Source organism: Pithys albifrons, chromosome 14 (assembly GCF_047495875.1).
Source record: "Pithys albifrons albifrons isolate INPA30051 chromosome 14, PitAlb_v1, whole genome shotgun sequence".
Classification (NCBI taxonomy): domain Eukaryota; kingdom Metazoa; phylum Chordata; class Aves; order Passeriformes; family Thamnophilidae; genus Pithys; species Pithys albifrons.
The window spans coordinates 20,681,469-20,696,470 of NC_092471.1; the positions used below are offsets into that span (position 1 = coordinate 20,681,469).

Sequence of the window (15,002 nt, forward strand, 5' to 3'; positions counted from 1 at the left end):
CATATCCCCATATCCCCATCCCCATCCCCATATCCCCATCCCCATATCCCCATATCCCCATCCCCATCCCATCCCCATATCCCCACCCCCATATCCCCATCCCCACATCCCCATAACCCCACCCCCATCCCCATATCCCCATATCCCCATCCCCATATCCCCATATCCCCATCCCCATATCCCCATCCCAATCCCCATCCCCATATCCCCATCCCCATATCCCCATATCCCCATATCCCCATATCCCCATATCCCCATATCCCCATCCCCATATCCCCATATCCCCATCCCCATATCCCCATCCCCATATCCCCATCCCCATATCCCCATATCCCCATCCCCATATCCCCATATCCCCATCCCCATCCCCATATCCCCATCCCAATCCCCATCCCAATCCCCATCCCCATATCCCCATCCCCATATCCCCATCCCATCCCAACCCCCATCCCCATCCCCATCCCAACCCCCATCCCCATCCCCATCCCATCCCAACCCCCATCCCCATCCCCATCCCATCCCCATCCCCATCCCCATCCCCATATCCCCATCCCCATATCCCCATCCCCATATCCCCATCCCCATATCCCCATCCCCATATCCCCATCCCCATATCCCCATCCCCATCCCCATATCCCCATCCCCATATCCCCATCCCCATCCCCATATCCCCATCCCCATATCCCCATCCCCATCCCCATATCCCCATCCCCATATCCCCATATCCCCATCCCCATATCCCCATATCCCCATCCCCATATCCCCATCCCAATCCCCATCCCCATATCCCCATCCCCATATCCCCATATCCCCATATCCCCATATCCCCATCCCCATATCCCCATATCCCCATCCCCATATCCCCATCCCCATATCCCCATCCCCATATCCCCATATCCCCATCCCCATATCCCCATATCCCCATCCCCATCCCCATATCCCCATCCCAATCCCCATCCCAATCCCCATCCCCATATCCCCATCCCCATATCCCCATCCCATCCCAACCCCCATCCCCATCCCCATCCCAACCCCCATCCCCATCCCCATCCCATCCCAACCCCCATCCCCATCCCCATCCCATCCCCATCCCCATCCCCATCCCCATATCCCCATCCCCATATCCCCATCCCCATATCCCCATCCCCATATCCCCATCCCCATATCCCCATCCCCATCCCCATATCCCCATCCCCATATCCCCATCCCCATCCCCATATCCCCATCCCCATATCCCCATCCCCATCCCCATATCCCCATCCCCATATCCCCATCCCCATCCCCATCCCATCCCAACCCCCATCCCCATCCCCACCCCCATCCCCATCCCCATCCCATCCCAACCCCCATGCCCATCCCCATCCCCATCCCATCCCAACCCCCATGCCCATCCCCATCCCATCCCCATCCCCATCCCATCCTCATCCCCATCCCCATATCCCCATCCCCATCCCCATATCCCCATCCCCATATCCCCATCCCCATATCCCCATCCCCATATCCCCATCCCCATATCCCCATCCCCATATCCCCATCCCCATATCCCCATCCCCATATCCCCATCCCCATATCCCCATATCCCCATCCCCATATCCCCATCCCCATATCCCCATCCCCATATCCCCATCCCCATATCCCCATCCCCATCCCCATATCCCCATCCCCATATCCCCATCCCCATATCCCCATCCCCATATCCCCATCCCCATATCCCCATCCCCATATCCCCATCCCCATATCCCCATATCCCCATCCCCATATCCCCATCCCCATATCCCCATCCCCATATCCCCATATCCCCATATCCCCATATCCCCATATCCCCATATCCCCATCCCCATCCCCATCCCCATCCCCATCCCCATCCCCCCATATCCCCATATCCCCATCCCATCCCCATATCCCCATCCCCATCCCCATATCCCCATCCCCATCCCCATCCCCATATCCCCATCCCCATCCCCATATCCCCATCCCCATCCCCATCCCCATCCCCATATCCCCATATCCCCATCCCCATCCCCATCCCCATCCCCATATCCCCATCCCCATCCCCATATCCCCATCCCCATCCCCATCCCCATCCCATCCCCATCCCCATCCCATCCCCATCCCATCCCCATCCCATCCCCATCCCATCCCCATCCCATCCCCATCCCCATCCCCATCCCATCCCCATCCCCATCCCCATCCCCATCCCCATCCCATCCCCATCCCATCCCCATCCCATCCCCATCCCATCCCCATCCCCACTCCCCGCTCCCGCCGCGCCGCCCCCGCGCATGCGCACCCGCTCGGCCCGCGGGGGGTGTTGGCGGGCCGGGCCGAGGCGGCGCCGGAGAAAAGGCAGAGGCGGCCCCGGCCCCGGCCCGGCCGTGCCCGGCGGGGAGCGCGGGCTGCCCTCGCCGGACCGTCATCCCCGCATCCGCCGATCCGGACAGCCAGGTACCGCCCGGGGGCTCGGAGTGCCCTCCGCGCCCGCCCCTGCCCCGCTCGGCCGCGCCCGAGCCCCCCGCGGGGGTCGCGCCCGCACAGCGCGCACCGCGCCGTGGCCATGGCAGCGCACCCAGAGACCATCGGAGACCATCAGAGACCCGCCACAGGCCCCCCACAGCCCCATCAGAGCCCCCCACAGCCCCATCAGAGCCCCCCACAGCCCCATCAGAGCCCCCCACAGCCCCTCGGGGCCCCCCACAGCCCTATCAGAGCCCCTCAGAGCCCCCACATCCCCATCAGAGCCCCCCACAGCCCCATCAGAGCCCCCCACAGCCCCTCGGGGCCCCCCACAGCCCTATCAGAGCCCCTCAGAGCCCCCACAGCCTCATCAGAGCCCCCCACATCCCCATCAGAGCCCCCCACATCCCCATCAGAGCCCCCCACAGCCCCTCGGAGCCCCCCACATCCCTATCAGAGCCCCTCAGAGTCCCCCACATCCCCATCAGAGCCCCTCGGAGCCCCCACAGCCCTTTCGGAGCTCCCCACAGCCCCATCAGACCCCCCTCAGATCCCCTTGCAATCCCTCACAGCCTGCACCCTCTCACAGCACCCTCAGAGCCCCCTCTAGTCCCCTCCTTAACCCCCCATGGCCATCACAGCCCCCCATATCCCCCTCATGGCCATCACAGCCCTGCCCAGCCCCCCATGGCCATCCCAGCCCCCTCATGGCCATCCCAGCCCCCCATATCCCCCCATATCCCCCCCAAAGCCATCACAGCCCCCCATGGCCATCACACCCCCCCCCATGGCCATTTCAGCCCCCAACATCCCCCCCCCATGGCCATCCCAGCTCCCCCATGGCCATCACATCCCCTGTATCCCCCCGCATTCCCCCCATGGCCATCACATCCCCCGTATCCCCCCACATTCCCCCCATGGCTGTCACAGCCCCCATATCCCCCCACATTCCCCCCATGGCCATCACATCCCCCGTATCCCCCCACATTCCCCCCATGGCTGTCACAGCCCCCATATCCCCCCACATTCCCCCCATGGCCATCCCAGCCCCCCCATGGCCATCACATTCCCCACATCCCCCCACACTCCCCCCATGGCCATCACATCCCCCATATACCCCCATGGCCATTTCAGCCCCCCCATGGCTGTCACATCCCCCATATCCCCCCATGTTCCCCCCATGGCTGTCACATCCCCCCACATTCCCCCCATGGCCGTCACAGCCCCCCATATCCCCCCACATTCCCCCCATGGCTGTCACATCCCCTGTATCCCCCCACATTCCCCCCATGGCTGTCACAGCCCCCCATATCCCCCCACATTCCCCCCATGGCTGTCACAGCCCCCCACATCCCCCCACATTCCCCCCATGGCTGTCACAGCCCCCCATATCCCCCCATATTCCCCCCCAGCCCCCTGGGGTGAGCAGGGACCGTTTCCCACCGTGACACTCCGGATTTCTGCCCAGGAAACTCCAAATTATTGTCTCCAACCCGCTCACAGCTGCTGCCTTTTTGCCTTTTTTTCCAAAATAGCTTTCATTTCTCCCCCCATTACCCACTGCAATTAAGTTTTGCAGGTTTGTGTCCTTTCCCTCCCTTGTGCTCGTGGCTTTATTTGGGTGGTTTTTACACTTGCTGGTTGTGGGCAAAGACTGGATGGTTTTAATCTGCTCTTCCCCCTCCTTTATGGGGTTTTTTTTGGGATCACCCTTGGAGGGGAAGGACTTTTTTGGGTGACCCATCTCCTTGCTACCCTTTTTGGGTGACTGTTTTGCTTGGACAGTGGAACTGCTGAACTCCCTCCTGGCACATCCTCAGAGTTCCTGAGCCTTGGGATACCTTTGGAAATCTCCCTGATCCCTTCCCCTCCTTGGAAATCCCACCGTGCTGGTACCGAGGAGGGATCAGGGGCTTTTGCAGGAGTGAGAATCCACCCTGGGAGGTTTTTGGAAGCTGCCACACGAGTAGGGATGGGATTGCTTGGTAACTGCACACTGAGTTTCCTTTTCCCAAGGCACAATGCCTTCAGCAGTGCTGCTTTTCTGGGCTGTGTGTGAAATGTGCTCTCCTCAGAGGTGCTGCTGGTGCTCCTTAGTGATTCAAACACAAGCTGCAAATCTTCCTCTTGCACAGAGGGCAAAAATAATGAAAATAATGATGTCAGGTAAAAAAACCCCAACGAAATAAAACTGTGATTTTTAGAAAACACACTCAGCTACTGCTGTTAAAAGTGACTGTGGAACAGGGAGTTGCTGAGACACCACAGGGGTGTTTATTTTTAACCTTCCTTGCTTTGTGGGACACTGAATTTTTTGTGGTTTCCTCTACTCGGAGACGTTACAAATAAGAGCAATTTTCAGGCAGCAAAGGGAGGGGAAGAACATCCCCAGCCTCCAAAGATGAGGGTTCCATTTCAGCTGTGACACCTGCACCAAATCTTTGAAACTTTGAACGGGCTGTGCTGTCCCACCCCCTCCCCTCTCAGTCTTTGCCCTCCTGCCAGATGGATTTCTGATTTCTGAGCCGTTTTACTCGCCCTGTGGCTCATTAATCAGGGGATTTTCAGTGTCAGGGGTTTGCAGTGAAGAGTCAATTTGGACCTTAATACACCACACTGCAAACTCCCGTGAGTCACTGTCAGAGGGGAGACACCTGCGTGTGGTTCTGGTTCTGGGAGTGCTGTAACACTGGTGTGCAATGTGGTTTTGGGGAGCTGAGCCCCTGGTGCTGTGCAGAGCTGCCCACCCGGGCTCTCTCAGCTAAGGAAAGGCTTCAGTTTAGGGAATTAGTGGAAAATCCAATCGTGTGGTGGGGTATATATATTTTTTCTTGGGTTTTGCTGTGTGTGCACCTCTCTCTTTTCAGTTGTATCAGGAAAATACACCAGTAAAGACTTTATTTTTGTTTATTTTCATGTACCACAGTACCTGCACTTCCTGCTGTTGCTTTAGTATAAGGTGACACAGAAATGTTTCCAGGTTTTTTTCTGCTTTTCCAGGACAAACCTGGTATTAAACAAAGGATGTTTTCACTGTTTTCTTAGCACTGGTGTTGCCTGACGTCAGCACCTTGTTGATGATGTTTCCTGACTTTGCTCAGAGCTTTTCTTATGTGTTTTGTTGGTAAACAGATGGAAGCCAAACTATTGTGAGTGATTAAATCAGCTTCCTTTTATACGAGCTCACTCACAGCCAAACAGCTGCACATCCAAGCTGTGTGAAACAGCAACCTGGGGGGGTTGGCAGCCTCCAAAATCAATGATTTTGGTCACCTTCAGCCACCTCCTTGGTGCCTTGGTTCTGATTCCACCTCCTTGGTGCCTTGGTTCTGATTCCACCTCCCTGGTGCCTTGGTTCTGATTCCACCTCCTTGGGGCCTTGGTTCTGATTCCACCTCCTTGGGGCCTTGGTTCTGATTCCACCTCCTTGGTGCCTTGGTTCTGATTCCACCTCCTTGGGGCCTTGGTTCTGATTCCACCTCCTTGGTTCTGATTCCACCTCCTTGGGGTCTTGGTTCTGATTCCACCTCCTTGGGGCCTTGGTTCTGATTCCAATTCCTTGGTGCCTTGGTTCTGATTCCACCTCCTTGGGGCCTTGGTTCTGATTCCACCTCCTTGGGGCCTTGGTTCTGATTCCACCTCCTTGGTGCCTTCGTTCTGATTCCAATTCCTTGGTGCCTTGGTTCTGATTCCACCTCCTTGGGGCCTTGGTTCTGATTCCACCTCCTTGGGGCCTTGGTTCTGATTCCACCTCCTTGGTTCTGATTCCACCTCCTTGGTTCTGATTCCACCTCCTTGGGGCCTTGGTTCTGATTCCACCTCCTTGGGGCCTTGGTTCTGATTCCACCTCCTTGGTTCTGATTCCACCTCCTTGATGCCTTGGTTCTGATTCCACCTCCTTGGGGCCTTGGTTCTGATTCCACCTCCTTGGTTCTGATTCCACCTCCTTGATGCCTTGGTTCTGATTCCACCTTGTTGGGGTCTTGGTTCTGATTCCACCTCCTTGGTGGCTGAGGGTGATCAAAATCATTGCTATTGGACGCTGTAATTCTTTAACAAAAATGTAATTCTTAAAAAACCCCAGAAGGTTTTGTGAGAAACGGAGTCTCAACCTCGTAGGTTTTCAATTAAAGTTCATTATGTGATCAAAGCAATTCCAGTGTGCTGGGTGAGATGGACAGAGCTTTGCTCTCCATGGCACACCAAAGTGTAACTCACATTTATTTACTCTCACATACATATTCATTGGACTTATGCATAAACATTTGAAGTACATTGTTAAGCAGTTGAACATTTATATATAGTTGAGTTCTCCAACCCCAGGGATAACCCCAACAGAAATTCTGGTCCCCTTAGATGGAGGAAAGTTTAACTTTTCAACCTCCTTGTTACAGTTCAAATTTATAGGAGATAAAGTGATTTAACAATAGGACAAGGGGGGCTCAAGCTCTGCCAGGGGAAATTGGAGATGAGAAAAAACTTCTTTGCAGAGGGAGTGCTCAGGGATTGGAATGGGCTGCCCAGAGAGGGGGTGGATTCCCCATCCCTGGAGGTTTTTCAGCTGAGCTTGGCCGTGGCACTGAGTGCCATGATCTGGTAAAGGGACTGGAGTTGGACCAAGGGTTGGACTTGATGATCTCGGAGATCTTTTCCAGCCCAATCCATTCCATGATTCTGTCATTCTATGGATGTGGCACTGAGGGAGAATCCACCATGTCTTGATCCAACCCTACTGTGATCACCATGTCTTGATCCAACCATGTCTTGATCCAACCATGTCTTGATCCAACCCCACTGTGATCACCATGTCTTGATCCAACCATGTCTTGATCCAACCCCACTGTGATCACCATGTCTTGATCCAACCATGTCTTGATCCAACCATGTCTTGATCCAACCCCACTGTGATCACCATGTCTTGATCCAACCATGTCTTGATCCAACCCCACTGTGATCACCATGTCTTGATCCAACCATGTCTTGATCCAACCATGTCTTGATCCAACCCCACTGTGATCACCATGTCTTGATCCAACCATGTCTTGATCCAACCCCACTGTGATCACCATGTCTTGATCCAACCATGTCTTGATCCAACCCTACTGTGATCACCATGTCTTGATCCAGCCATGTCTTGATCCAACCATGTCTTGATCCAACCCCACTGTGATCACCATGTCTTGATCCAACCATGTCTTGATCCAACCCTACTGTGATCACCATGTCTTGATCCAACCATGTCTTGATCCAACCCCACTGGGATCACCACGTCTTGATCCAACCATGTCTTGATCCAACCATGTCTTGATCCAACCCCACTGGGATCACCATGTCTTGATCCAACCATGTCTTGATCCAACCCCACTGTGATCACCAGCCCAGGGCACTCCGTGCCCTGGGCTGGTGATCACAGTAGGGTTGGATCAAGGGTTGGACTCGATGCTCTCGGAGGTCTCTTCCAACCCAATCCATTCTATGCTTCTATGACTATCCTGTTTATCCCTCCTCGTGGGTGTGAGTTGGAATTTTTGTTTAATTGGCCGCCCATGTCACTACAGGAGCCCCACTAACAACCCCTTCGTTTTGACACGACTGACACTCCTCACATTTTGATGTCTGATGAGATGTTCCCTCAACTCCCGTGCGTGTTGGCAGAGCTGTGACGTGTGTTCTGTGCCTTGCAGTGACGATGGTGGTGCCCGGGAATGCTACGCTGATCCAGCAGGATCCCAGCCTGGAGCCCGAGCTGGGCCGGACCCCCGCGCAGCTCCCGGCCATGGGCCCCCCTCCCGGGCCCGGGGAGGTGGGAGCGGAGCTGGCCGAGGTGCGCAAGCTGCGGGAGCTGGTGAGGAGGCTGGAGCTGGAGAGCCAGCCCGGCCGGAGCAGGAGCAGGAGCGGGGCCGGAGAGATCCGCCCCGCCGGGGACAGCCCCGCGCTGAGCGGCACCCACATCCACAACAGCATCAACGCCATCAGTGCCGACACGCAGGAGCTGCAGATCATGGCCGGGCTGCACTGCCAGCTCAGCAAAATCCGGCAGGAGGAGGGAGAGGAGAACTGCTTAAAGAGAGCGCTGGACGCCCAGCTGCAGTACAGCTGTGCCCCCGGGGAGCAGCTGCAGGAACAGCAGGAGCAGGGCGTGTCTCCCGGCGGCTGTCCCTCCCCTGTGGATCCCAGGAACGTGCTCATCCCAGGGATCCCTGCCCCGGCCAGGATCCAGCAGCACGAGCCCAGGGAAGGGTGTGCAGACCTGGAAAGGCTTCCCACTGACGAAGACCTGGATGAGGTGAAAGTGTTGGAACTTGAGAACTGCCCGGAAGAGGAGGATTGCTGGTAGGTGTCTGGGGGGAGAGGGAACTTCACTGCTGTGGGTGGGGGGTCTGTGTTCAAATCCCACACTGTTCTGAGCTGGAAGGGACCCACAAGGATCATCGAGTCCAACCCTTCAGTCAATGGCCCACTCAGGGGATTGAACCCATGAGCTTGGTGTTGTTACAGCCAAGTTTGAACCAACTCAGCTGATCTCAGGGCCATGTAAGCAGCTCGTTAACATCCCAGAACCTTCCAGGTTGCAAACGCCAGGGAAGAAAGGCAAGGCAGAAGGAGCTCCTGAAGCACAGACTTGCTGGATGCTGAGGGGTAGAGCTGGGAGGGTAACACAGCTAGGAGGGAAACACAGAGTGGAGGAAGAGTTAACTGTGCCTCAGTCACACATCCTGTCTCCCTCCCACATGCTCAAAGAAAATACAGGAGTAAAGAGAGAATCACAGAAATCCCAGACTGTTCTGAGCTGGAAGGACCCACAAGGATCATCCAGTCCAGCTCAAGTCAGTGGCCCACCCAGGGGATTGAACCCATGACCTTGGCGTTGTTACAGCCAAGTTTGAACCAACTCAGCTGATGGGCAGTTACTTTAAAGGTGTAAAGTGATTTCCATGCAGGACTTTGATTTTTAGAAGCAGTTCCCATTAGTTGCAATTCTTATTTTTACATTCATTGCACCAGAACATTATTTTTAAAAAAACCCATGTAAATATAAGGTTTGTGGTTTCCATACAGGACTTTGACTTTCAGCAGCAGTTCCCATTAGTGACTGTTCTTATTTTTATATTCATTGCACCAGAATGTTATTTTTTACAAAATCCATGTAAATCTAAGGCCTGTCCTGCCCCCTTTCTCCCTGGCACTGCTGTAGCAAGCCAGAACTTCCTTTCCCTGTAAGTTTAATTAAATACAGCACATGCAGATGAATGACTAGCAAAGCTTTTAAACCTTGTCAGATCTGCACTGAAAGAAGAGTTTTGTACATAAGACTCCCCAGACCAGGTGGAGTTGGTGGTGCCTGAGAGGACAAACAGTTTCCTTTTGCTGATCACTGTTTGTTTGCAGTTCCCCCTCTCTTTTGTTGAGAGACATGAACCAAACCAGACCAGTGATGTAATCCTGAACTGACCCACTCTGGGGGACCCTCCCCTCCTCCAGCAGCCTTGGTTGCAACTTGGGGGATAAATCAGCACATTAACTACCTTTGCAAGGGAAATTTGGAGTCTAATTCCAGCTGTGATGTGGGATTTTACCTTCATTTTCTCACGAGGGGCAGCATTTTTTCTTAATTTTCTTAATTTTTGAGACTTTGGAGCCTCAGGGCCCTGCAAATTGGGTTTCAGAATTGTGTAGCCAGATTAATTTGGCAGCAGGGACAGCAGGGCTGAATCCAACCCAGCCCTCATTAGCTGTTAAACTGGAGGCAGAGTTTGTGTTAATGGGATGGAGCTCACTGGGGCAATGGCAGCAGCTCAAGCCAAATTCAAGGTTATATTTAAAACAGGATGGTTCTTTCCCTGCCTGCTTTTAAACCCCAAGTGCTGGTTCTGGCTCAATCCCTGAAACTCCTCAGCATTTCTCAAGAGCATTTTGAGCAGATTCCTGATAAATAAATAAATAAGGGAATGTATTTACCAAGTTAGATGTGGAGGACAGGCTTTATGATTTACATGTCAGTGAGAGTACCCAGTTCTATATCCATGTTTGTGTACCCTGTGACATGGGAGAGCACATTGCAGTGGGACAAAACTGGGTGGAGGACAGGGGGGATGTGATGGCCATGGGGGGGCATGTGATGGCCATGGGGGGGTGTTGGGGGCTGAAATGGCCATGGGGGGGGGCATGTGATGGCCATGGGGGGCTGTGGGGGGCTGTGATGGCTTTGGGGAGGATATGGGGGGGCTGGGATGGCCATGGGGGGCTGGGCAGGGCTGGGATGGCCATGAGGGGGCTGGGATGGCCATGAGGGGGCTGGGATGGCTATGGGGGGCTGGGATGGCCATGAGGGGGCTGGGATGGCCATGAGGGGGCTGGGATGACCATGAGGGGGCTGGGATGGCCATGGGGGGCTGGGCAGGGCTGTGTTGGCCATGAGGGGGCTGGGATGGCCATGAGGGGGCTGGGATGGCCATGAGGGGGCTGGGATGGCCATGGGGGATCTGGGATGGCCATGGGGGGCTGGGATGGCCATGGGGGGGCTGGGATGGCCATGAGGGGGCTGGGATGGCCATGGGGGATCTGGGATGGCCATGGGGGGGCTGGGATGGCCATGAGGGGGCTGGGATGGCCATGAGGGGGCTGGGATGGCCATGGGGGATCTGGGATGGCCATGGGGGGGCTGGGATGGCCATGGGGGGGCTGGGATGGCCATGAGGGGGCTGGGATGGCCATGGGGGGCTGGGCAGGGCTGGGATGGCCATGGGGGGGCTGGGATGGCCATGGGGGGCTGGGCAGGGCTGGGATGGCCATGGGGGGGCTGGGATGGCCATGAGGGGGCTGGGATGGCCATGGGGGGGCTGGGCAGGGCTGGGATGGCCATGAGGGGGCTGGGATGGCCATGAGGGGGCTGGGATGGCCATGAGGGGGCTGGGATGGCCATGGGGGGCTGGGCAGGGCTGTGTTGGCCATGGGGGGCTGGGATGGCCATGAGGGGGCTGGGATGGCCATGGGGGGCTGGGCAGGGCTGGGATGGCCATGGGGGGGCTGGGATGGCCATGGGGGGCTGGGCAGGGCTGTGATGGCCTTGGGGGGGTGGAGGGATATGGGGGGCTGGGATGGCCATGGGGGGTTAAGGAGGGGACTAGAGGGGGCTCTGAGGGGGCTGTGAGAGGGTGCAGGCTGTGAGGGGTTGCAAGGGGATCTGAGGGGGGTCTGATGGGGCTGTGGGGGGGCTCTGTTAAAAAAAAACCAAAAACCAAAAGCCAACAAAACATCTTTAAAGCTCTGTGGATTTAGGATTAGCTCTAATAAGGTGGCTTTGCTGATTGGGCACGTTTTGTGCTGCCTGGCTGGGAGCTGAGCAGTGTGTCAGTCAGAGGGGATCACTGACTGTGGTGTATTTGCAGGCCTTGTTTAATATTATGCATAGGGGAAACCTGTAGCTTATATTGATACATGTCGTGTGCACTTGATACTTCTTGATTTGTGGAAATGGCTTTGTTTCCTCCTGTCTCTGACATGGTAATTGTAACAGCCAGTCCTTTGTGCTGATGGGATTTTAGTATCACTTTGGAGATGGTGTTTTATACCTTACAGAACACTAAGAGAAGTCATTTTGTCTTCTTTTAAAGTGTTTAAAACAGGGCCTGGGGAGTGGAAAACTTTCAAAAACAGAAACTTTACATCCTATGCCTTCCTCATTCCAGTTTTAAAAACAAGTCCCAACTTTAAGATCCTTTTTATTGTGGTGTTGTGCTTTTTGCCCTATGACTTCTTAGTAGCTTGAAAACCTCTAGTTAAATCCCTGTGGGTTTTTTGCCACTCAGGCTGAAGTGGGACCAGCAAAACCATTCCCTGGGAGATGGAGGGACTGGTGAGAGGGCCCCCTGCTGCTCTCGGGGGTTCCAGCTGGAGCCTCAACTCCTGCACTGCTCTGAAATCACTGAGTTTATTTGGGCTGAACTTGCAGATGGCCCCGGGCAGCTTCCCCCGTGCCCACAGAGAGTGAGTGAGGCATCCCTGTGACAGCATCCCTGTGGTGCCTGAGCTGCTGTGACACCCGGGGCACTGCCCCCCCAGCGGGCACTGCCCCCCCCCCCAGCGGGCACTGCCCCCCCCCCCAGCCGGCACTGCCCCCCCCCCCCAGCGGGCACTGCCCCCCCCCCCCCCAGCGGGCACTGCCCCCCCCCCCCAGCGGGCACTGCCCCCCCCCCAGCAGGCACTGCCCCCCCCAGCGGGCACTGCCCCCCCCCACCAGCAGGCACTGCCCCCCCCAGCGGGCACTGCCCCCCCCCAGCAGGCACTGCCCCCCCCCAGCGGGCACTGCCCCCCCCCCAGCAGGCACTGCCCCCCCCCCCAGCGGGCACTGCCCCCCCCCCCAGCGGGCACTGCCCCCCCCAGCTGGCACTGCCCCCTGTGCCTGCCCCCCCCCAGCTGGCACTGCCCCCCCCAGCTGGCACTGCCCCCCCCCAGCCGGCACTGCCCCCCCAGCCGGCACTGCCCCCCCCAGTGGGCACTGCCCCCCCAGCGGGCACTGCCCCCTCTGCCTGCCCCCCCCAGCGGGCACTGCCCCCCCAGCGGGCACTGCCCCCCAGCCGACACTGCCCCCCCCAGCCGGCACTGCCCCCCCAGCGGGCACTGCCCCCTCTGCCTGCCCCCCCAGCCGGCACTGCCCCCCCAGCGGGCACTGCCCCCTCTGCCTGCCCCCCCAGCGGGCACTGCCCCCTCTGCCTGCCCCCCCCAGCCGGCACTGCCCCCCCAGCTGGCACTGCCCCCTGTGCCTGCCCCCCCCCCCAGCGGGTACTGCCCCCCCCCAGCGGGTACTGCCCGCCCCAGCGGGTACTGCCCCCCTCTGCCTGCACTGCCCCCCTCTGCCTGCACTGCCCCCCTCTGCCTGCACTGCCCCCCTCTGCCTGCACTGCCCCCCCAGCCGGCACTGCCCCCCCCCCCCCAGCGGGCACTGCCCCCCCCCCCCAGCGGGCACTGCCCCCCCCCCCCAGCGGGCACTGCCCCCCCCCCAGCAGGCACTGCCCCCCCCAGCGGGCACTGCCCCCCCCCAGCAGGCACTGCCCCCCCCCAGCGGGCACTGCCCCCCCCCAGCAGGCACTGCCCCCCCCAGCGGGCACTGCCCCCCCCCAGCAGGCACTGCCCCCCCCCCAGCGGGCACTGCCCCCCCCCCAGCGGGCACTGCCCCCCCCAGCTGGCACTGCCCCCTGTGCCTGCCCCCCCCAGCTGGCACTGCCCCCCCCAGCTGGCACTGCCCCCCCCAGCCGGCACTGCCCCCCCAGCCGGCACTGCCCCCCCAGTGGGCACTGCCCCCCCAGCGGGCACTGCCCCCTCTGCCTGCCCCCCCAGCGGGCACTGCCCCCCCAGCGGGCACTGCCCCCCAGCCGACACTGCCCCCCCAGCCGGCACTGCCCCCCCAGCGGGCACTGCCCCCTCTGCCTGCCCCCCCAGCCGGCACTGCCCCCCCAGCGGGCACTGCCCCCTCTGCCTGCCCCCCCAGCGGGCACTGCCCCCTCTGCCTGCCCCCCCAGCCGGCACTGCCCCCCCAGCTGGCACTGCCCCCTGTGCCTGCCCCCCCCCCAGCGGGTACTGCCCCCCCCAGCGGGTACTGCCCGCCCCAGCGGGTACTGCCCCCTCTGCCTGCACTGCCCCCCTCTGCCTGCACTGCCCCCCTCTGCCTGCACTGCCCCCCTCTGCCTGCACTGCCCCCCCAGCCGGCACTGCCCCCCCCACCCGGCACTGCCCCCCCCAGCCGGCACTGCCCCCTCTGCCTGCCCCCCCCAGCTGGCACTGCCCCCTCTGCCTGGCCCCTGACTCGGTTCCTCAGGGCCCTTTCTCAGCTGGGTATTCAAAGCTGTACCTGCCCCGGAGAGCCAGCGGGCTGGGGCTGGGCTGGCCCCGCTGGGCAGAGCGGGTGGTGCTCACCTCGGGCTGGGGGTGGGCTGGCCCCGCTGGGCAGGGCCGGTGGTGCTCACCTCGGGCTGGGGGTGGGCTGGCCCCGCTGGGCAGGGCGGGTGGTGCTCACCTCGGGCTGGGGCTGGGGCTGGGGCTGGGCTGGCCCCGCTGGGCAGGGCGGGTGGTGCTCACCTCGGGCTGGGGCTGGGGCTGGGCTGGCCCTGCTGGGCAGGGCGGGTGGTGCTCACCTCGGGCTGGGGCTGGGGCTGGGCAGGCCCTGCTGGGCAGGGCGGGTGGTGCTCACCTGGGGCTGGGGCTGGGGCTGGGGCTGGGCTGGCCCCGCTGGGCAGGGCGGGTGGTGCTCACCTCGGGCTGGGGCTGGGGCTGGGCTGGCCCCGCTGGGCAGGGCCGGTGGTGCTCACCTCGGGCTGGGGCTGGGCTGGCCCCGCTGGGCAGGGCGGGTGGTGCTCACCTCGGGCTGGGGCTGGGGCTGGGCTGGCCCCGCTGGCAGAGCGGGTGGTGCTCACCTCGGGCTGGGGCTGGGCTGGCCCGGCTGGGCTGGCCCCGCTGGCAGAGCGGGTGGTGCTCACCTCGGGCTGGGGCTGGGCTGGGCTGGGCTGGCCCCGCTGGGCAGGGCCGGTGGTGCTCACCTCGGGCTGGGGCTG

The 15,002-nt window shown here is 59.6% G+C and overlaps 1 protein-coding gene across 3 annotated transcripts in view; it reads left to right on the forward strand.

Annotated features, from left to right (window-relative positions):
- Positions 1 to 2,248: 2,248 nt before the first annotated feature.
- LOC139678630 (SLAIN motif-containing protein-like) overlaps positions 2,249 to 15,002 on the forward strand; it is a 39,983-nt gene continuing 27,229 nt past the window's right edge. For all 3 annotated transcript variants that reach the window (XM_071569599.1, XM_071569600.1, XM_071569601.1), the window contains exons 1-2: positions 2,249 to 2,445; positions 8,139 to 8,787. In XM_071569599.1, coding sequence (XP_071425700.1) covers positions 2,283 to 2,445; positions 8,139 to 8,787 — 812 coding nt within the window. In that variant the 5' untranslated portion in view covers positions 2,249 to 2,282. The remainder of the gene's footprint in view (positions 2,446 to 8,138; positions 8,788 to 15,002) is intronic.